Raw genomic sequence first — 23,156 nt, 5'->3', positions numbered from 1 at the left:
AGCTGTAGAGCTAATAGTAAACAACATGAAACGCATAAATGTGCACCCCTGAATCTTGAATTGTGCATCAATGTTGGACATAGAATTTTCCCGTCTGTGTAACTTGTTTTCCCTTTATCGCTAGGTAAAAAAGATACTAGATTTGCCACTGTGAAAGCAGTATTTAAAATCAAATCGCCTATCATCACCCTGACCAGGGTTTCTGGTTTGGAAAGCTGAGGCTTCCATTGTCAAGATGCAAAATAATCAAGTGCCTGCAGGCAAGGAAACACATACCCAGGAGGACAGCTTTAATTACAACACAGCTCTAGGCGCAGAGCACCAGGCCTAACTCTGCGTACTGTATGCACATGCCCAAGTGAGAAGGCATCAAGCAGGGCCTGCATGTAGTTACAGAGAGCAAGTCGCAGAGGACTCTAAGTGCCACCCTGAAGCAATGCAGAACGAGCAAGAAGAACCTAAAACTAAACCTCTTCAACACAGTGTACTGACAATTGTGTAACCCTCAGGCTATGTTATAGGGAAGACCTGTGTTATAACATCTCGCCCTTGCACAGATTATCATGAGGAGTTGCACTGCATGATGCAGCAGGCTTAGTCTTTTGGAGACACAACTGTGGATCATAAATTCAACCTCCATACCTGCAGTGCAGATTCAGCCTCCGCGAGAGCAGGCTCTGCAGCTTCAAGTTTCCTTTCAGCGATGGCCTTGTCAGCACAGATGCTGTCAACGATGGCTTGGGCCACGTCCTTCACTTTCTGCACCTCCTTCTTCACTATCTCTGCTGCTTCGGCTTTGACTGTCACCTCCTTCAACACCTGTATGCATGCAGAAAAGGTAAATATGGCCAATGAGTCATTACAATCTAAATTTTTGTATTTTTGTCACTATCAGAAAGACAATAATAACTGGGTTTTTAAAAGAAATTAGTTTTTGTTATCACTGTAAAGACTCTGCCGCAAAAAATGAAGGACCACGCTCTTGAGTAAAGATAGTGGCAGAAAAAAATGTAATTACCATCTAGAAAGTTCAATTCAAATTTTCCTATGCGGAATAAGTAATGCTCAGAAATCAGCATGACATTACCATCGCCCATTAGGGACTCTGTTGCAGAGTTAATTCAAAATCACGACTTCATTTTAAATGTCACTGAAACTTTCCGCTCACTAAAAAAAGCCAGCTGTTTGCCTCAAGAGGCACTTTGTGAACAGACGTACCACACAACACATGGAAGGAAAGGAAACCACTCTGCTGCCGGAAACCTACCATGTCAGCCTTGTCATTGGCGACCTGCAGCTCCTTCTCCTTCACCTCCAGCTCCTTGCTGAGTATTGCCACCGACTCTGATGCCTCCAACAGCTTCTTGAGACCAGTATTCATCCTAAAGCGGAGAAAGAAAATATCTTTTAGAAAATGGTCTGATAGAGCTACATGACATCCTGACTGAATCTTTGTTCAACTGGGCAACAAGAGCACTTTATTCAACAGGAAAACAAAGGTTCATCCTTGAATGCCTTGCGGCGTCTCGTCAGAATCCAAAATGTCAACTCCTCAACAGCTGCCAATAAGACTTAGCTCAGCCAACAGCTGAGAAGCAGAAATGGGAATAAAATAATAAAAAAAAAGTAAGTAATACAGCAATTCTATGGTGTGAGATTTGGGATGTAATTTAATAATGTATGATGTCGTCATTTATGCCTTCAAAATTAGGCTGCAATACTTCTGGACAGACTACTTGGATCCTACTACCATTACATTTTGGTGTGGATGTAGATAGGGGGGCACATCCAGGATGGGTTTTTTTTTTCACTTTCTTAAACCTACCATAATTATTTGAATCATAAAAATCATAATAAAAAAAATAGCAGAAATATCACTTTTGACTTGTCACACACTTTGGTGACTAAGGAAGACTACACTACTGTTTCAACAGCTTTATCACACTATTATCATTCATTAAAAACATCTGTGAGAGATGTAGTTTGCAAACCTGAACAATTTAGGTCAAGGTCTAAAAAAGCAAAGACATTGTACAGTACACACTGTACAACGTTTTTTGCTTTTTTCATGGTTTTTTGCTTTTATCATGGTTATAGGTGTAAACAGTATTTTTTCAAAATAGTCAAAAAGTGTGTTTACCTGTCGGCAAGGGTCTGGACATCCGACAACTTCCCCCCATAGATGGTCTTGTAGCCTTGAATGAAGGACAGGTAGGACTTGGGTGTGACATGGGTGGCGCGCCGATATCTAAGATCAAAATGAATTGCAATTGGTTATTTTCCTGTCATATTAAAAAAAGAAAGAGAGACGTTGACGTAGTGGCTTATACTAAACTTTACATTACATTTGGGAGGAATTTAAAAAACAAATAAACAAATTCCTCTGCGATAATAAATATATATTTTGTTCTGCCTCTGAGTCTGATCATGCATAGCAATAATCCTATTATCATTATCATGTTGCTTTAGATTCCCCATGTCCCTCTGTCGAACTTTACTGTCGTCTTTGGACTATCAGCTCTTTTAGTAAACTCAGAAATGTAATAAATACACAATGTAAGAACACACCTTTGGAAGTATTCCACACATTTCTCTGCTACACCATCCTGGAAGGAGCCCATACACTGGACTACCTCACTTTTGACCTGGGTTGAGCACTTGATGTCATAGCTAGCCAGGAAGTGCTCCGAAACTAAAGGACGGATGGAGCAAGAGAGAGAGAGAAGAATTAATAGGAGAAAAAACAAAGAGTGAGAGTGCGTGAAATTAGATAACAGCTTACAGGATGCGGAATTTACAGTATGGTCATAACATTTGACTGATTGACCTAACTATGCACAGTGAAAAACAAATGCTAAAAACAGAGGCAGATTCACAGAATTTGTTTTCTGTGAAACGTACCTGCAACAAGAGCATCCTTCGGCCAGCGGCTGAACCAGTCCATGATGCAGCCGGAGATCAGTGCTGGAAACTTTAGTGCCCGGTTTCTGAACTTTTCTCCGACAGGCGAGAAGCACAGCACAACATGCAGATTTGTTCTGACCCGCGACATGAAATACTCATACAGGTTTTCATTGGTCGGCGGTCGCTTGGGAAACTCTCGCTTCATACTGGGGAAGAGTTCGCTGAGGATCTCGTCCATCTCATCTCGAGCAAACAAGTTGGACACCTGAAGACAGAAACACACGTTCATTTAAGTGCTCGAAATAATGGTTGTACTACATTTAGGGGGCAGATTTAAATATTTGTATTTGTTCAATATAGTCCTAAAATCTAAATATTCCAAGCCTTTTTGAACTTTTAGGCCTTTTTGTAGTAAGACGACATCCAACACATCTTCTATTACTACAATACTATAACAATTTGAAGAACACAACTTCACATGTTATCTATTCACAATTACAGTTACAGGAGAGCACTGCATGTCTGGGCAGGCAATTGATTCCTGAATTACATTTGGGATTTCTCATCCAAAGCCCATTTAGCCAAGATTTTTAAAATCTTATACATCTGTAGTTAAGTCCTGTCATTAAATCGGTCTGCTGTGAGGGTTATGAGTTAGTCTCGGTTTGTCTGTTCATTAATTAGCAAGAATACAAAAAACTACAAAGCAGATTATCACAAAACTTGATGGAAGGATCCAGGAAGTTTGTTTCACATTATTTGACTTTGCGAGATAGAGCATTTAGCATGTTAATATATTCATGGAACTTGCTGGGAAAAAAATCACAAACGTTCAGGGGAATTATATTTATGAATTAATGTCATTTGGTGTAGATTTAAATAAAAAACTGGATCCTAGCGAATTTAAATGTGTTATCAGAGCACGGCTAGGCGTTCCTGGAAGAAGTTGCTCTTTGAGTGCCCTTCTAGTTAATTATTGATGTAAGAATTGAAAGCACCATGTCTTTACCTGCTGAGTTACTCTCACATAAATAACAGCCTAACACCAACAGCTCACACTTTTTGTTTCACAACTGTCACCTCGATTCACTGTCTCTCCCACACAGGCCTGCAACACAACTTCCTGTTCTCTGCAATATACACTAACCACTGCATGTTGTATCATGTAGTTTAAATTGAAATACAATATATTACTCATTACTAAAATGTTGTGTGATTAGTAATTAGTCCAGTGTAACGTAATCAGTTTTCACAGTTCAGACCACACCCATCTTTGTACTCGTTTTCATCTGAACCACACAACTGTAGAATTCCATCTCGCACAGCTGTGCCACTGTGGCTGTGACAAATCTGTCCACTCCACATGAACACAACATGACGCACACACACACACACTCACACACAGTGAAAAAAAGACTATTATCCCTGCATCACAGCAGGGAACCATGCATTCACCCATCAGAGTTTTTTCTTTCTCTTTTTCTCTGACCTCTCCAGATGACAGGACGTTGTTCATGTACTCCAGGAAGGACTCGTCTTTGATTTCGTTGTCAGTAAAGAGGAAGGTGATGCCCTCCCCATTCTTGCCAGCTATTCTGTATAAAAACTTCAAGTCATCCATCAAGTTGGCCGTGTTGTATGACCTGACAAAAAAACAAGAATCATAAAATATACATTATTTTCCTTTTTCTGCTATTGTTAGACCAAACAAAACTGACACAGAGAGAAAGGGGGAATTAGAGTGCAGTGTGCGGGGCTTTGTGTTTGTGAGTGAATACTACTTGAGTGCTTCAATACATTTGAATATCTTAAGGATGTTGTTTGAGTTGGGATGCATACATTTTCTTGCACTTCATTAATGTGGCGTATTACAGGTCAGTGCATCGCCAAATTATGTGTCACTTCACTTGGACCAGTGAGTCTTAAAAAATGACATTAATGTGTATCTATTAAAAAGAGAAATCAGATCTAGACAATTGAAACCAATAGGACAATTGGTCCTTTGATCCATCATATGGATAAAATGTATGATTTGCTGCACTGGAAACATTCACAGCCTCGTATTGGCAGAAGTCATTTGGAATAGATTGAATTTCTAGACCTGATAGGTGGTGAAGAAATAAAAACTGCCCTAGTTGCTGTCTTGTGTTTTGCAACTTCAATAAGTTATGAGTTAATGAGAGGGGTAAATAAAAAAATAACCATGAATTAAATGGGAAGATAAATGGGCAGAGGCGATTGCATTAAATTAGAAGTTAGGATGACAGAATTGGAAAAAGGACAGTTTACACAAGAGGAACAAGAAAGTGAGAAGATGAAAGTCGGATTGAGTGTACTTGAGTCAAAGGAGTGGTAATTATGTAAAATGCATTTGTCTGGGGATGTTTGTGTGTTCGAGAAAAGAGATAACAGAGGAAAAATAAGAAGGTAGGGAGAACACAGTCGAGGTGCCTGTTGTATCCAGAGGACTCCGAAGCCAAGAGGAGAAACACGAGCCTCATTCATATTAATGCCAAACATTCAAATCTATTATGAAAACGGGAAATGTGATGGTGACTGGGAGAGAAAAACATTTATCAGGTTAGGGGATTGAGACAGAACAATGTGGCATATTAAGTGAAAATAAAAAACAGCTACTTTGTTCGCAAGATCGCTGGGTCCCGAATTAACACAATAATAATTCAAACGGAAAACAGATGTTATTGTGTATTACAAAGCACACCTGCTCTATAGAAAGTGAGTGATTCATTGTACAATATATGAGCTTTAAAGTGACTCAGTGTCATACTCATGAACCATAGAAAATGTGTTACAATAATGATTCAATAAAGAACGACTCTTATTTACTGCAAAAACACATTTCCTCCCTCAAATATAGTTTAGAGCTGAATTTGCTGGTTGATCAAGCAGAACTTTGCCTTTTGTCAAAGCAGCTAGAATGTTCCTTTGTATAAATCAAAGCGTTGAGAGACAGCCCAGTGTGGTGGGTTTGTGCCTGACGTATTCATGTTGAGAGAAACAGAGAGCTTGTCAGTCCTGGTTTTCTCAGCACGTACATGAAATTCTGCATGGCATATTTCACCAGGTTATAATTAAGATAGGGTTGGGTCATAAGGATGAGTAACAATTATTGTGTTCATGAGTGCATGTGCACGAGCATTCACCCGCCGTGCTGAGCCTTACCGTGACAGTGTGATCTGGAAGATCTGGTATCCAGCGATGAATGAGGCCAGTCGGGTCAGGCTCTGTTTTCCTGAGCCCCCGACGCCCACCAACAAGGCGTTACCTCCAGGGGTACGAATTATCCGTGACACCTAAACAAAGAAACCCAAACATACAATTTGACCACTTGTAGTATGAAGGAGCCATGGGAATCAATCTACTAATTCTAGAAATCTCTGCCTGTCTGTATTTGGAACGTATATCTTAAGAGACATTCATCTTATCAGCTTTACACTTGGCATGTGTATTGTTAAGGAGGGGAGGAAGGGCAGTGTCAAATTGGATTGAAGTTTGGACATGTGATATGTTTAATATATATCAACTTTTAATAATCAGGCTACCTGCACTCTGAAACAGTGGACACTGGGACTCATCAACTGAAGCCAAGTTGTCTATTTAGACAACAGCACATTCACTACAATGGCATGGCGTACTGAGTCGAGCTTTCCCGAACTGAATATAAAGGTGAACAGGTATTTGTTCATTACTGGTGGCGCTGCCATGGGGTTCTGCCGTACGTCTTTGTGTCTTTAACTGATTAGGGGGGAAAAATCACATATGTTAAGTACCTTGACGAGATGTATCATGGCATCCTGAAAGAAGACCATGTCCATGTCAGTGCCCCTGACGCTCTCATTGTAAAGGCCCAGGAACATGTTCAGACGCTCCTTCAAACTGTCATACGATTCGATTGGCTCGTACACCTTTGGCATATCAAAGTTTGCATCCTCTGCCTCCTCCCCTGGGCGGAAAAAAGCATTTCAAATTAAAACGATCACGACACAACATAATAGTTGTAGTATACACAAGAAAACAACAACACCACTGCCCTCAGTACCTGTAGGTTCGGGTGCATCTTGGAGGAAGTCGACAAAGAAACTGTCTACTCCAGAGTCCACCATTTTCTTGTGCTCCTCGCCAAGCTCCTCCTCCACCAGCTTTGCCAGAGTCTTGTCGAACCACACCACGTCCTCGGGCAAGGTAAATCTGTCAGAGATCACTCGTTTGCACTCGTGCTTCCACAACTCCATCAACACCTGGAAACAAGATTTTCTGTATTAGCCTTCTGCCTAGCCTTTAGCCTGGCTAGCTGCCCCCCCCCTCCCCCATCTGCTGTTGTAGGTCATAAAGAGGCAGCAATGTTAAAATAAGACCACTCATAACCAGCTAAAAAGTCCTTATACAGGATTTAAACAAGATTCAGATCAGCAAAGAAATTCTTTGAGCACAGACCCACCAGATCGTTTGCTTACTCTGAAAATGATTAAGCCGGACATTGATTATATATATTGATTGTAGGATAGAGCACACACAGCAATGCCCCCGTGAACAGAAGGCTGGGACCGTTATAACATGTTATATATTTGTATAAGTTTAGTGTAGTGTGAGCCTATTTGGCAGTCTCAGCAGGTGTGTGGAGCCTGTATGGACTCCGGGCAGCCTGAGGTGGAGGATATATTTCATTGTAGTTAATTATTCAGTGAGGCCACAAAACAACAAGGTGTTGGCCACCTCAGCATTTATTGAGCTTACAATACCAGAATTTCAGATGTTAGGTTTTTTTTTTTTATTCTTCCTAACAACAAAAAAGAACAATTCTCTCTCCAATTTTTTGTAAATATTATGCATAATGTAAACTACGGTGCCTTTACTACGTAAGAACAGGTTTTGATCATTCTGTCAGGCTCTCAATGTGACTTTTTAACAGTACTCTATTCCCCACTGTGCTCTGCTGCTGTTCTAAGTTTGATGTGCCTCTTTGCTTTGTTTACATGCACACAATGTAGGCTTTCGTCCAATGACGAAATAGGCTTTGGGGGCCACGGCCAATATTTTGGGGCTTAATGTATTTACTGTTCAGTGGTTACAGTCCTGCTAGTGTCTTTAATTTCACAAGGAAAATATTTTGCCACACAAAACTTAAACAGCAAATCTTTTTGTAGGTGTTTTAGGTCTAGACGGTATTTCGGCTAATCTCCTTTGACAGCAATCTTATATGAATGCAGTTCAATTAAAAAAACGATAACGGAGACTGGGTATTTTAATTGAACTATTATCTATTGGGAAGGCCTATTTAGAATAACATCATTGTCAGCTGAACTTTCAATTGACTTCAGGTACAAGGAAGTACTACGCTTCTTTTTCTGTAAATACCTTTTTAACCTCCGGGAATAAAAATCAGTCTTCTCTAATAGAAATGTAGCCAGGTTAACCATGTTTTACTTTCACATGTCATTTTAGAGGTCAGGCTATCAAATAGTGTGTGTAAACTCACCGAGACACTATTGATCACTTCAGAGGTGGTGTTGAGCATGCCTTGCCAGACCCTGGACAGGTCCCTCAGGTTGAAGATGTAGTGGAACTTAGCAGGTGTCGGGAGCATCTTGATCTTTACCAACTGCCAGAGCTGGCGGGTCAGAGACACAAGGTAGGGCACGGTGCTCTGTACCACCTCGGTGAAGCCACGTTGAGTGCAGAAGTGGCCCTCGCCAATCACACCTATATATAAGAATTGGGAGCCAACATTTGATATCACCATAGTATAAGTAGTATTTTTAAAGTAATACATCTATCCGTATAAATCTACTGCACCGTTACACTTTTTTCACCCACCAAATATCTTGTCGATGGAAGAATTGGAGGGCAGAGTACAGTTAAAGACGGAGAACTGCCTTTTCAGTCTCTGTGGGATGTCATTCCGGCCTCCACCCGGATGGATCATAGCTGCCAGGAACTGGATATCTACAATATTGGTGAACTCTCCTGGTTTCTCCAGATTGTAGAATCCATTTTGCTCCATCAGCTGCCGGACAATCTCATTCGTCACCTATGAGGAAGAGTAAAAACAGAATAATAGTTTTGTGACTGTTTGTTTTCCTCTACCACTGCTATAACCATTTCATTTATTTTCAAACTTGATTAGGTAAACAAATGCTTAAATTAATCTTTATAGAATTTAGTTCAATAAAATGTTTTAATGAATATACATTTTTTGCTTTAAATTATGCTTTAGTATTCCAGACCGTAAAGTTAAAGTTAAAACCCTATCATGTTTTCAAGTACATTAATATATATATATTATTGTTTTCATTTTCTGTTGTTAATGATACTAAAATGATCCCTAACCTGATCTCCCCATTCGTTGATGACAGGCATGTTGATATCATCAATGCAGACGGTCATTTTCCTCCCAGCTGGGGGCCCATAAGTGGTCCCCATCCTTTTGTCCACATAGCTCTCGACTGTCCTCTGAAATGAATCGGGGAGCAAAGAAGCACGTATGGTGACAAAGATGATGACAAAAAAAGCCAAGAAAAGAGAAAGAGAGGACAGCTCTATTATGTTCCACTCTGACATAATCCATTGCAACAGCTTGAGAAATGCGCAGCTTAGCCATGTACAGACAAAAGACCATGTTCATTACTCCAGCCTGCACATTGTTAATGGGGCATCGATCAATATTAGTTCACGAGTTCACAATAATCCGTGACACGTTATCATCAGATGAAGCTGCAGTGGCACAAAGAGCCGTTCAATCTATATTAATTTACTGGATTGTAAATACATGGTTTTGTCCTACCTGGAACATGAGCGGTGTCGTGGCGGAGGAGAAGTTGAGGCTCTTGCCCATGTGGCACTCAGGATCATATTTCGACATGTAGCCCTTGATCATAACTGTCTTGGCTGTGCCTTGCTCTCCAATCAGCAAAACGGCCTGGAAACATTGACAGAGTTTGATAAGGCAAAAGTCTCATTTCAGGTCAAAAGGATAAGATAAAGAGAAATAGAAAGAAAGTGACGATTTAAATTGTCAGGTTTGTATCGTCTGTTTGGAAAGGATGCATTTGTTTCTTTCAGACAGCCTAAGATACTAGTGTACATCACTGCCTGAACTTAAAATGTCTTGAAACCAACAGCATACAGATGCCCCTCATGGTCCTCTACTGGCATTATGAATATTAATGACTACACACATACACATACACAAAAATACACACACACACACACACACACAAATGCACTATGGTAAGTGTATTGTGGTGCAGCATTTTATGGGCCACTTTAATACTCAATACTCTAATAAGTAGAGTATTGACCATCATATGTAGTGGAGCCGTGCTGCGTCCACCCACGCTGCTCTATTGTCGATCGGAAGAGTGTGGATGTATGTGTGTGTGTGTCCCCATCCATGGCAAGGAACAAAGTGAAAAAATAAGAAGTAAACAGTGAGTAAATATATACTGGTTTTCTATTTTTCATTGCTTTTCCTATGTACGTTGTATTTATTGCATTTTATGTTTCTATGTTCATTGTATGCACCAATAACCAGAACAAATTCCTTGTAGGTGTAAACCTACTTGGCAATAAAATACTTCTGATTCTGATTCTGATTCTGACTCTGATAGAAAGGACACTATTTGGACCTCACCTTGCCCTGCGTGGCGATGGTCTGAATCAGGAAGTCTGTTCTGACATTGTCCACATTGGGGACCAAGATGGAGCTGTACTCTGGTGTCATGTCAGATGGATAAACGTACTCCTCCACTTTGCTGCTCCAGTGGGTCCACTCACCTGAGAGTAGGAAAAATCAGATTAGCACAAAACACGCCACTTCTAAACTGTCCTTTAATTTGAGAAATATTTTCTCATTTCACAGTTTCATTTGATAAACGTGCACCTGCAGCCAAAATAAAGTACAACACTAGGCATCATGAGTCTCCCTGTCAACAAGCTTAGATATTTACTGACAGCTATTCTGCAGGTGAGAACATCTGTTCATCAGCGCATTCATACCATCTGATTGGACGTGGTAGTCGAACATGATGTTCTCGCTGTCATCAGGGATGTTTGGCAAATTTAGATGGATTTTCTTGTTATTTCTGAGCCAGATCTCCATCTTCTTCCTGTCTTCCAGTTCCAGCAGGGCTCCAGTGCTCCAGATCAGGGCGAACACGTACAGCCGCTCCAGGTGCTCAGTGGATAAGTCAGCAGTACTATCCTGCAGAGGAACAATCATCTCATGTCAAGAACTATCGAAATAACCAAATGTAATAGATGACAGGAGTATATCAAGCATTAGAATGTAGCCTTGCATTCAATCAACCTGCACCAAATTTAACTCAAAATAAATATCAGTTCCCTTAAAATGTCAGATCTTTTTCATCTAGTTACATATTTCCTGAGTTCTAACTCATTAATCAATTCGCTTGGACATAAAATAAATAAAAATGCAGTTTCTGACATACAGAGCAATAGAAAAAGCTATTTTCTTAACTAAAATCTAATTTGAACTAAGTATAACTTATCAATGTTGCTTCGGTTGTAATACGTGCTTTAATACCAATCACATTAATAATCCATTAAGCTGGTTAATGCTTTTAGAGCCAAGTTCATAAAAGTGGGAATAATAATGGTGAACGTTTTTTCCAGTGCGATACATTTTTGTATTCCGTATTCTTTATTGTATCTGTAAATTTTTTTCATTTCATTCTTCAGTGATGATGCAAGTGATTTCAAATACATCTCTATAAACAACCACCTTTTTACTGGACCAGTCACTTTGTACTGGCAGTTTGACCTCTTCACCATAAAAATATACAGTGAGTGATCTCTAAGTGCATTCAGTCCCATGATGGGAATTCAGAAAGGGTTGTAACCCTACCTTAGATGGTATGAGGCCCTGCAGCATGTTGATGCACTGCATGATGACAAAGGCCTCCAGCATGTCCATCTTGGACTCAAGCGACTGCACGGTGTAGCAGTAGAGCGCCAAGAAAGAGTTAGCGAAGAGCTCCCTCAGCACCTCTGCCTCCTGGTAGGAGCGTTTCATCAACCAGCCCTGAGAGCATTAAGCACATTGCTGTGGTTAGGACCCCATGAATAACATTAGTTTCAAACATGGCGGCACAGCGGGTGACAGCTTCTGTTGCCCTTTTACAAGTTGTTTATGTCTAGTAATCAGATGTAGAGAACTGTTGGTCTTGCAGCAATTACCTTTTGAATGATTTGGGAATTTTTGGACTATTTCAGCCACTTTAAACGGACAGATAGCCAAAGAACTGTTACCTCGAAACCATACAACATACTAAATTAGATCATAAGAAACTCATTTTTTCCATAATGGTGTAAAACAGAAAGGTTTAATTAGACGGTTCACCTCCAGTATGGGGCTCCAGTCCAGCACAGAGGAGCTCATGAACACCATGCCGTTACGAGAGACAGTGGCTGGAGAGGCGTTGTCGATATTGTGCGGCTCGAAAACCACTTTGCAGTTGGGAGCCATGGGTATACGATCTCCGTTCGCCAGTGTCAGAGTTTTGTTGTCATCCAACACTGAGTTCAGGTTCTCGATCCAGATGGCATCGACCGGCCCATCCAGGACGATCCAGATGTGCTCGGCTGAGAGAGAGAAAAACATTGCACTAGTTTTCTCCATGAATTTGATGTGACCTACTGCTATGACCTATAATTTTCCAAATCAGCAAATGAAAAGGCCTCTGAATATGTATTTAATGCATAGAAAAGGTTACACCAAAGCCGTTTTTATATGGACTATCTTGCAATAATGCATACTAATTCAAATGTAGTTCTTCTTCTTAGAAAAAAAAGAAGAATACCAGTCCCAAAGACCCCAAGTTAGGACAGGAGTCGTAGAATAAACCTCCCGAGTATCAACAGTCAGTGAAACATCGTACAGTCTAGCTGCTGGTCATTAATGAATGTGGTTCATGCTCCTTTGGTCCAATGCAGATGAGTATAGTTGTTTGATCACTGACCTAGTATTCTAAACTAAACCGGAAGGACTCACAATAACTTGTTACTATTACGTCTGCTCACATGTACACGAGCAATCAGCCACATTTACTACACGTCCCTAAAATAGATCGCTGCATCTGTATCAGATTGCCAGGGCAAACTAGTTTCATTGAGCTTCTTTTTTCCCCTGTAGGACATTTCACTCAGGAGCTGCAGCCCTGTCACAACTCGCATCATGTCACATCGTCTAGCTTCACTTTACCGAATTCCCATCAGCTCAAAGAAACGAGCCACACAAAGGCAATTTATACAAACATATGGAGTGCAACCTGTTCAAAAGATATGCAAAACCACATGCCGGCAGATTGTGAATACATCAGATGCATATTTTGACACATAAAAGCAAACACACACAATGCATATTCATAACGATGCACAGATGCATTTTTGATGAAGCATGTAGGCGCAGGACCGAGTGGAAGATAAAACAGCTGTTGGTGCTACTTTGAACCGCGGATGTCCCGAGATATTTAAACTTCTCTGCAACGTAAGAGCAAACGGGTTTTCCCCAAGTATTCACATAAAAATGCCATAAAATATCTAAATTACGTTTGATGAGCTCCTCTCTCAATTTCTCTCTCTCTCTATAATATCAAATTAGCAGGGAAGATGCAAATGTATTCACTATGTACAACTGCTAGCATGCTTCCAAGTCATCTCATCCCACCGTTAAGGAAATATATCAGTATTGGAAGTAAAGCCGTTTTTCGGACTCAGGTCTTTTTCCACATTTTGCCTTCACAACAAAACGTAAATCTCCAGAGCGTTTGGACGAAATGGGTGTGGGTGACATGTATTTTTGTAAAATTCATGGACTCCAGCATCAGTTCTTATCACCAAAAGCTCCTGACAATATGTTAGACACGTCACTAAGGCGTCCACTCGTTTATGGTGAACCCTCCGGATAATCTCCCGCTGTACTCTCACATGGGTTCATTCGGACATTATCCAGTTTTTACAAGGGGGCTGGAAGAATAAACCGCAGCAACTAACTTGGGACGTTTTCATTCCCACAGACTATCGGTTCAGTGTCTGTCTGAAAGCAGTTTGAATAACCTCTCTTACCTTTCTTCCCTTTCAGGGTCTTCCTCCAAAGTGTGGAGAAGATGCCGTCAGTCCAGTCGTTTGTGGCCACATCCAGTCGGCCGAACATCTGGGGGGCGGTGATGGCTTTGGGGTTCATGCGCATCTCTCTGTGAGCCTGACCACATTCTGATGGATGAAATACATGTACAAACATTAACACATTGTTGACAAAGGCATCACATTTATTAAAACAAACAAAAAACAGCTTGTCCAATGATTTGTGAGGAAGCACTGTTAAGGGTAGGGCAGAGAGGATGATTCTTCTTCTCTGGGTGTCTTTGCCTCTCTTGCCCACAGACACAAGAGTTTCAACAAACAACCCATGTATCACTAGATTGTGTCTCCTTTACTTGAACATAGAGTTTTGTGGAAAAAAGGGCTTCAGGCACTAAATAAAGTGAGGATGCTTTCCAAAAAGAACGGCATGAAAAGTTTTTTATTCATCAGCTGAATTCAAATTTAGTGAGACTAACCCTGTCTTCTCTAATGTTATATATTAAAGTAATCTAAGACTGCCTCCACGAGGGCCACACAGACTCCCTGTGCTTCTTGTCTTTAAAGAAATGTTGATATTACTTAAGTTTAGGGTCAATATCATGTGCAGAAATTGCAGTATTATCTTGGGACAGATCAGATGCCTCCCTGATTGAATTGCATGATCGATAGGAATACACACACATCTACCTGACTCAGTGCTGTTCATTCCAAAACATGCACACAATCCCACCTGTCAAAGCTCTCATCAACGTGTGTATGCACGTGGTCTTTCCAGCCCCACTGGGCCCCAGGGCCATCATGCCGTGTCGGACCGTCTGAGTCTCATACAGCTGGATTATCTTCAGCTTCCAGGGAGGGTGACTGATCAGACCTGCTTCCTCAACCTGATGAAGCAAAATAACAGTTCAAACACCAGTGGTCTTTCCTCTGCACTCTGGGTGCCACAGTCACTTAGTTTAGATCCCTCAGAAAATGGTAAATGACACCATTCTTATCCCTTTGTGTGCTATATATCTTGAGGAGTTTAAGAGTGACATGAAAGATACAGTCTGTCAGTCCATTAGTCTTTTCCAGCGATTTTACAGCCTCTTTATTTCTCTCTCCTTACGTTTTCCTGCCCTTTACAACTCTCCCCTCAATCTCTCTATCCCACTGTGTTTATCTGCGATTCCACTCTCCCTCACAAATGTAGACAATGTAATCCATTACGACCCTCATACCAGTCTGTCGATGATAGTCTCTAGATCAGGGTAGCCTGCTTTATCAAGTTGGATGCTTGGGAAGAGGTCATCAATCAAGCTCAGGAAGAGCGGCTCGTCCTCATCGATCTAGCAAACGCACAAATGCATACACATTGACCCAGGTTAGCAAAAAGTCACAAATAACAGTTGGGAATAATCAATCTTGAATCCATCTGATGATATTAATATTCTAGTCTGGTCTGTTGTGCTTACTTTATAAGTAATCAATACAATCTTTTACTCCTTTTTGCTATTATCAAAATTGCTGCTCATGAAAATGTTTCAAAAGAAACTGGCTTGATTGTTCTGTGTTTTTTGTTCTGATATGAAGATCATCTATTGAAAGCTCTATTGCATAATATTCTTAACTGACCAGTTTGGAGAGATTCATGTCCCTGAGGACCCTCATGACGATGGTGGACTCCGTGTCAGTGGGATTGGATCGCTTGGATGCTCCCAGTGTTCTCAGCACTGACAAGATGTTCCGCAGGCCAAAGTCATAGTGAACCTGAATAGTGAGAGAACATTTAGGATTTTTTCCTGAATATAGCTTGATTCTTATGAGTTTGAAAACCAGCCTTTTCTCTTTTCTCCTTTTGCTACAAGCCTAAGGAAGTTCTCATTAAAACACATGATATTTCAATACTACTCACAGCACAACAAATAACAATGTAGGTTATAAAACATAAATGAGTCACAGACGAGTAGAATGTGATTCATTCCACTTCAGGCTCTGATGGTGACTTAAAACCTTTGCATTTGTTTAAAATGATATACAAAATAAGCACAATATCAATGAGACATGAGTCAAACTCCATGAGTCAATAACAGCTCAATCCTTCCATGTCAAATTAGGACACTTTAAAGTTGGACGGTCACTGAATTGGTAATTTAACGAACCCATTGAGCCTAAATTATTCATATGTCTCTGAGTGTTATTCAGTGAGCTTTGGGCTGATGAACTTTACATTATTTGTTTAATTTTTTCTCTTTAAGATAGGTCACAAAAAATGGTTCTGAAAATCATTTTAAAGCTCTTTTCTCCAGAGGTTTGGATGACATTATAGGCGAACTTTGATTAAAATATCATGCATTTAAAAAAAAAAGTGTAAAAGTGTTTTCAATTTAACTTTACCTGTTATAATCACTCAGAATGCAATTACTTTTCATTTTTCCAGGATGCTTTCACCATCTTTTTACCTGTTTGGAGAGTTGCTCCTCACACAGCTTGTAAAGGGTGAAGAACTTTCGGGCCAGCTCCTGGTTGTCTTTAAACCCACAACTGGCCAGTTTTACCCGGATAATGATCTGACGGTCAGGAACCATCATGGCCACGGTGCGGAAGTTGATCTTCAGATTCTCAGGCAGCTCCTGGCGACCTGCGTAACCCGGGTTCTAAATACAGGGAAAGAAGAAATGAGAATAAATAAAAGGGGAGATAAGAAAAAATGCATTTGTAATAACAAGGAAGTGTAATATTACATCCTATATTTCATAGAACCTTTGAATCTCAAATTATAACCTTTCAAATAATACCTCAAAATAAATTGAAAAAAAACAGTGTATGCAATTTGTACAAATATATATAGACGTACACTGCCTTCTGGGTCTCTTTGTATTTACTCATTAAGTAACACATGGAATCCTAAGTTAATATTGGAAGATAATTAAACTTCATTCGGCACACCATCCTTCAACTAGTGAAAGCTCTATGGACATGGCTCATGCCTTCCTTCCACAAAGGCTGCCTTTGATTACCGTCTGTATGCACACATGTGTGTGTATGTGTGTTAGTTTCCCTCTCTCACACACACCTGATCTCTGACCCGTCTCCCCACACAGGAGAATTATTCCACTGTTCTGTTTAATGACTTGCCTTGGGATGGCAACTGTGCCAGGGAGATAAAGAGATCTAACTATTATTATATAAAGAGAGAGGTAATGAACACTGGGTAACTTTATTAAGGAGGCCAACCCCTGTGTTTAATGTTGTATGAACTGGCTTGATAAGTAAGACTCTTTTTACTCTACTTAGCCACATAAATAAAATCCTATTGCATTATTTGTTTTTGCTCGGAATAAAATCTGTATCATCATATTAATACATCTAGTTAATAAAACTAGAGGTTATTGTGCGGCTATAGGAATCCATATGCATGTACCTCATCGTATTCAATCTGACCAGGAACTTTCTCATACAAACACAGCATTACATCACAGCACTGATGCCACTCACCATGGTAAGGAAGAGGCCAAACTCGGGGTTCATCTTCACATTATCTCCATCCGTGAAGTCAAAGTTATTGCGACGTTCTTTCTTGCAGGAGAGGACGACCGCGATCTGCTGGGCGGCCACCGACAGAACTGGGAGGTCGATCCGGTTAAACTCATCAAAACAGCCCCAAGAACCAGATTGAGCCAGACCTGGAAATCAGACATGTGTTCGATCAATTTGTATAGTCAAATATACGGCTCAAACAACAGCTGTTTCATTCTAACCTTTTGTGGTGCCGGCGCCGCGTTATCTCAAATAATAAAACTTATTTGCATAGTATAATTGCATCAATTTGCATTGTGACTTTTACCTTTGAATATTCTTCCCAATCCTCTGAAGTCCATCTGGTCGGAACAGTTGAAGACAACGACGTACTTTCCCAGGCAGCGACCCATATCTTTAACGGTCTCAGTTTTGCCTAATGAAGGAAAGGCATTTTTGTTACATCCTGAGACAAAGTGGCTAATTTTTAAGTGCTGAAAGAAAAACAAATTATTCTGATCTGAAATCATGTGGTATTGACTTATCAAATCCTCTTCACAGAATTCCACAAAAAAATGGATTCTACCCTTTAACTTCTGATTGTTAGTTGGAAAATTACCATGTGTCTAAATAGATTTTAAAGTCCTACCTGTTCCTGCTGGACCGGCAGGGGCTCCACCCATACTCATACCGAGAGCCTGGGCTATGGTGATGTAGCACCTGTGCAAAGAGACACACACACGCACTTCAGTTTCATTGGCAAGGTGAATAGTTTAGCTTTCTCACAAAGCTGTATCCATTCCCCTCACATTCAATCAATCTCACAATAAAACTAATGTGATGTGATTCTCTACAGGGAGGATTGAGGTCAGGGCACAGCAGGAAAATGCCGCCCCTGAAGCTGGTCTTGTTCCAATACCCTTCAGCAGAGATGATGGCGGTCTCTGGGCCCTTACCCTGGCCTTCTGGCTAAAGATGGTGTCCTCTCATCACTGCAGGGCCAGCATCGTGTCAAAAATCATGGTCAACTGTGCATGCATTCAAGTTTGTGTCCATAAAATCAGACTACTGCTACCTATCTACTATTACAGACATGTCACAGACTGTCTGGAACACATGGTGCATGGATTTGAGCCCCTGTGATACGATCAATATTAATAAACTTTGAATAAACAGACAACCACCACTCTTTGACTCATCAATGTAAGAGAGTCCATACGTCTTTGTTCAATTCCAAAATGGTGACAGTCTACCAGAGATATGCTCCTACCAAGCGGACCAATCACAGCTCTTTCGGTCTGCGTTGATTCAATGGAACCTGTGTTGTGGTTTGATTTTTTTTTTCTACGCATAGGCTATGGCTTAGCTTTTATGCAAAAGTATGAATTGGGCTTAAGTGACATTGTTGATGATGACAACAGAGCGCTCACAACACTGGGATCATGACAACTGATTGTGCAGTTCAGGGCTCTGCGTACCACTGAATATGTACCATTGTTAGAGTGGCCATTATTGACACAGATATCAGTAAGCAGCTGAAGTGCCTTGCTGCTGCTGTGGATACTTCTCTGATATATGAAAAACTTGAATGTCTACTGTTGCCTGCATGGTGACAAAGATCATGTTACTGGATCCTTGCCATTCATCCTGAATAAGGTGCAGCACAGAGAAGGTGAAGTCATCACCTCCGTCAGCAGGATTATGCAAAAACTACTGAACAGATTTTTAGAAAAGCTTGAAGGATGAAACACAGGCCAAGACAGAACCCATTGAATTTGAAGTCAGATCCAGACAAAAGGGCAGATACAGAATTTGTCTATTGTTTTTCTTCCTCTGAGACAGGGTGAGTTTTTCTCAGGGAATAATTCATGCATCTTGATCAAAATCAGGCCTATTTAGCCTATTCCTTGGTGGTGGTATGCGTAGCTGTAATTGTTGATTTTCTCACAAATGTAAAAATACATTTGTATGAGACTGCAATTATTCCCAGGTTGTGTTGTCCTTCAAACGCTGCAGTTGTTTGACAGTTGTCAATTAAATTATATATATGTTATAACAGTAGTAGTTATTTAACCTTTAAATACAATATGACTCAAAGCGACCCATACTTGTGCTACTGTGTAATCATTCCACTGTATCTTGTGTGATTTAGCATATCTGTGTCTGTATTGTATCTGAATGCTGCACTGTATACTTAGATTATTATTTAAATCAGGGGATTTTTATTTCATTGGCTTGATTTATAGTTAGTTTGGTTGGTATTTATAACAGACATAAATTATCTTTAGATATTTGTAATTATATAAGATATGTCATCTGTGTGTGTCTTTGTGTGTGTGTGTGTGTGTGTATGTGTGTGTGTGTGTGCGTGTCTGTTTATCATTTGATATTGCCTGCTAGTCAGTACAACACTTCTTTCTATTTTATCTCTGCCTTCATTAAAGTGTGTACCCTCACGTATGAAGCCTCTACCTGTCGGTCAGCGGCGTAATGACAAGCCTGTCAGTGCAGCCCAAGAATTCATTCTGGTAGATGAAGACCACATCTGTGATGTTGATGACCATCTTGTCGGAGTCCTCATTGAAGTAGAAACGGGCCTGCTTCAGCCATTCGAAGTCGCTGGGGGTTTTGATATGCAGTCGGCACTGGGGGAGGAGAGTAATGGGTGAGAGGGGAAGCAGATCCAGAGAAAAGATGATAAAGATAAAAGGTTGAAAACAAGGGGAGAGAGAGGATGGCAAGTGAAGAATAGGAAATTGAAGGGCACCGTTCAGGAGATGATGTGAGGTGAGAGATAAAAGCAGGAAGAAAGAGGGATGAATTGGTGGAGGGGCAGGAGTATGGGGAGGGGTGGAGGGGACAGGAAGGTTACAGGTGGAAAGAAGTTCAGAGGCCAGTAAAGAAGGAATGAAAGAAGAATGGGTGAAAGGCCATTAGGCAGGAAAGAGGCAGATCAAGGAAATCGATTGAATGAATACATGAAGCATGAAGAAATCAGGTGACAGAATAAGGAAAAGGGATGTTGAATAGAGAGATAAGATTAAAATGAGCACAGAGAGAAAGGAGAAATGGGACAGACGAGGAGTGTCATTACAGAGGAGAGAAGTAAAATAGGACGGCCAAAAGATTTAGAAAAAATCTTGCCAAACGAAAAGATCTTCCAACATCCCTCTTTTATAATAGCACGTAGCCTAATATAACAATTGTATTATTATTATAATTAGGACTTCATTTGCTCAATCTCACAATTGTTCTTCCCTTTAAGTGGCTCCATCATAATCAAGTAATTTGAATGTAAAAAACTTACCGGACCCTTTGATAGGACACGTTAATTACTACTAAATGATCAATAGAATACTTACCAGGTCATCAAATATGTCCCTCTGGTGGACGTGAATGGTGATGAGGGTCTCATATTTAATCCTCTCTACTGCCCCCAGGTCTTTTGTGGTCGTCTCAATCAGCGTGTTGAGCAGGTCCAGGAAGTACTGGTTGGCTTTGCCCATGACGCGGCGATCCGATCTGGCGTTGGTCAGAGCCTCTTCAGCTTCTCTTGTCCACAGCATCTGAATGCCTAGCAGGCCCACCTGGATCAAGAACAAGAAACTCATTGCATGATGAACAAAGGTGTTTGGATTTTCTAATATGTTTTCTTTTAAGGAAGCAGCAGTAGGTCAGCAACCAACGAGTATGGCCTGTGTGCGTTAAGTGTTAGTTTGATTCCAACTGTGACCTACCTGAGCGGGGTAGGAGTTTAGGAATTCAATGAGCTGGAAGCCGGAATCTTGGATGTTTATGGCAGCCTGTCGGATCACCAAGTTCAGAGACTTCTGGGATTCACTCAGCAGAGCACTGAGCCAAGCCTCCACATTCCCCTCCGCTGTGACAGGATGATCTAGTTCCACAATCTCCTCCTCCCGTGATGATATAGCCAGGATACGGTCGTATACCTGGGAAAGATGACACGTTTGATTGATTAGACTAACTCATGATTCTATATCACTTTTGAAGGGAAACAATATGATGAAATATACTTTTCTACACTATTCGGATTAGTCAATTCAAAATGTATGAGCTTGTTTTGCATTCTGCCCTGATGCAATGCACTTTGTTTTTTCAGATGTTTCAGTTCTCCTGTCAGAGGGTTTGAAAGACGCCATTGTTCTGTGACACTGACAAATTAAAAGACATAATGAATAATAGGAACAATGAATCACTGTAAGCAGCTCAATGAAATTCACCTTCTCATGGAATATGACAGATTTGATGTTGTCGAAGACGTTGAGAAGGTGGGCCTGGATGGTGTGGGAGTCGGAGGCCTGGCCCAGGATCTCGAGCAGAGCAGGGTCGGAGACAAAGAAGAAGCGAGGGAACTGGAGACGCTTCTTCTCCAAATATCTGTTTGACAGCATGAAAAGAAAATGTTAGAATAGTTTTTTTCTGAAAGCAGCTTGTGTTTGAAAAACTGCTGGTGGCACATCAGTAAAAAAATACATATTTTTAACGTTTTTAAAAGTACACCACTTTGAGTTAAGTTTGAACTGTTCATACTTCACGTTGTCTTGACATGTGATGTAGATGACAATGGTTTCACATGTCAGTACTTCATACGTACCCTGTAAGGGACTTCTGGCAAATCTCCAGCTGTTCAAAGAGGTGAGGAAGCAGCTGTCCCATGGTCTCATCTCCCACACACGACTGCACCACAATGGGCATCTCGTGGGCTCGCATCATAATCTTCACCCAGGATTTGTCGATGTTGGAGAAACGCTTTGCTTCCTAAAATAGAGTTGAGTAATATTTGATAATTTTCTAAGTCCAGTTGCATTATGAAAAAAAAAAATTAATAAAAATAAATAAATAAATAAAAAACTAATTATCAGATATTTATTTTGTACATTCGGGCAAGGACTACATGATTATTGTTACATTATTAACAGTCATCATACAACAACATGACATGTAGCTTTATTTATAATATGTTCTCTCTACTCCTAACCACAACCATTACTAAATAGTCGATCTAAATATTGATGAAATGATAAATATGTCATTCCAATCACCCCTCTGAAATTAAGAGAGGAATAAGTCACTGCGATGTACTGTACCTTGGGCATCTGTTTGGCGATGTCTCCCCCCACGAACACCGCCTCCAGGTAGATCCAAAGGTTCTGAACAGTCACCCAGTTTTCAATGATGTCATTGGTGTTGGAGAGATTCTGAACCCACTTCTGGATCTGGGGTTTAAACGGGGTGTTGTACCTGGGAAAAGAGACACAAGTAAATAAAGTAAATAAATAATCTTAACATTATACCTCACATAGCTGGTGGGGTCACTGTCGCATCTACATGACGATCAAAGAGCTATGCTGTGCTCACCTCAAAACACACATTGTTGATTGGGAGTTTTAATAGGGACATACCTGTTGCTCATCAGAGACCCCAGGACCATCAGGCTGTCCTCCATGCTGGCAATGATCTCGGCTGTGGCGTCTCCTCTCAGCAGCAGCTCTCCTCGGGTCTTGAAGTTGGCAAATGTCAAAGTCTTGTTGTCCCACTCAGCAATCACCTGTTTCAGTTTCTGCTCAATATCCCGCTCCTTCACTGCACTGATGCAGATATCCTGTGTGAGA

At 40.7% G+C, this 23,156-nt stretch overlaps 1 protein-coding gene across 2 annotated transcripts in view; it reads right to left on the bottom strand.

Moving 5' to 3' along the window:
- dnah5 (dynein, axonemal, heavy chain 5) overlaps positions 1-23,156 on the bottom strand; it is an 81,251-nt gene that overhangs the window by 32,023 nt on the left and 26,072 nt on the right. For both annotated transcript variants that reach the window (XM_062399528.1, XM_062399529.1), the window contains exons 34-65: positions 22,947-23,146; positions 22,632-22,785; positions 22,139-22,302; positions 21,765-21,921; positions 21,261-21,473; positions 20,886-21,110; positions 19,996-20,168; positions 18,173-18,243; positions 17,852-17,959; positions 17,503-17,690; positions 16,467-16,661; positions 15,640-15,774; positions 15,246-15,353; positions 14,756-14,909; positions 14,008-14,154; positions 12,284-12,525; positions 11,789-11,965; positions 10,921-11,125; positions 10,556-10,698; positions 9,707-9,841; positions 9,253-9,375; positions 8,740-8,953; positions 8,402-8,625; positions 6,965-7,163; positions 6,696-6,868; positions 6,088-6,218; positions 4,394-4,547; positions 2,902-3,169; positions 2,569-2,692; positions 2,141-2,248; positions 1,268-1,382; positions 643-819 (exon numbers count right to left, since the gene is read on the bottom strand). In XM_062399528.1, the coding sequence (XP_062255512.1) occupies positions 643-819; positions 1,268-1,382; positions 2,141-2,248; positions 2,569-2,692; positions 2,902-3,169; positions 4,394-4,547; positions 6,088-6,218; positions 6,696-6,868; positions 6,965-7,163; positions 8,402-8,625; positions 8,740-8,953; positions 9,253-9,375; positions 9,707-9,841; positions 10,556-10,698; positions 10,921-11,125; positions 11,789-11,965; positions 12,284-12,525; positions 14,008-14,154; positions 14,756-14,909; positions 15,246-15,353; positions 15,640-15,774; positions 16,467-16,661; positions 17,503-17,690; positions 17,852-17,959; positions 18,173-18,243; positions 19,996-20,168; positions 20,886-21,110; positions 21,261-21,473; positions 21,765-21,921; positions 22,139-22,302; positions 22,632-22,785; positions 22,947-23,146 (5,304 nt within the window). The remainder of the gene's footprint in view (positions 1-642; positions 820-1,267; positions 1,383-2,140; positions 2,249-2,568; positions 2,693-2,901; positions 3,170-4,393; positions 4,548-6,087; positions 6,219-6,695; positions 6,869-6,964; positions 7,164-8,401; positions 8,626-8,739; positions 8,954-9,252; positions 9,376-9,706; positions 9,842-10,555; positions 10,699-10,920; positions 11,126-11,788; positions 11,966-12,283; positions 12,526-14,007; positions 14,155-14,755; positions 14,910-15,245; positions 15,354-15,639; positions 15,775-16,466; positions 16,662-17,502; positions 17,691-17,851; positions 17,960-18,172; positions 18,244-19,995; positions 20,169-20,885; positions 21,111-21,260; positions 21,474-21,764; positions 21,922-22,138; positions 22,303-22,631; positions 22,786-22,946; positions 23,147-23,156) is intronic.

This window comes from Platichthys flesus, chromosome 11, assembly GCF_949316205.1.
Source record: "Platichthys flesus chromosome 11, fPlaFle2.1, whole genome shotgun sequence".
Taxonomy (NCBI): Eukaryota; Metazoa; Chordata; class Actinopteri; order Pleuronectiformes; family Pleuronectidae; genus Platichthys; species Platichthys flesus.
This window is presented reverse-complemented; position numbering and strand designations above follow the sequence as displayed.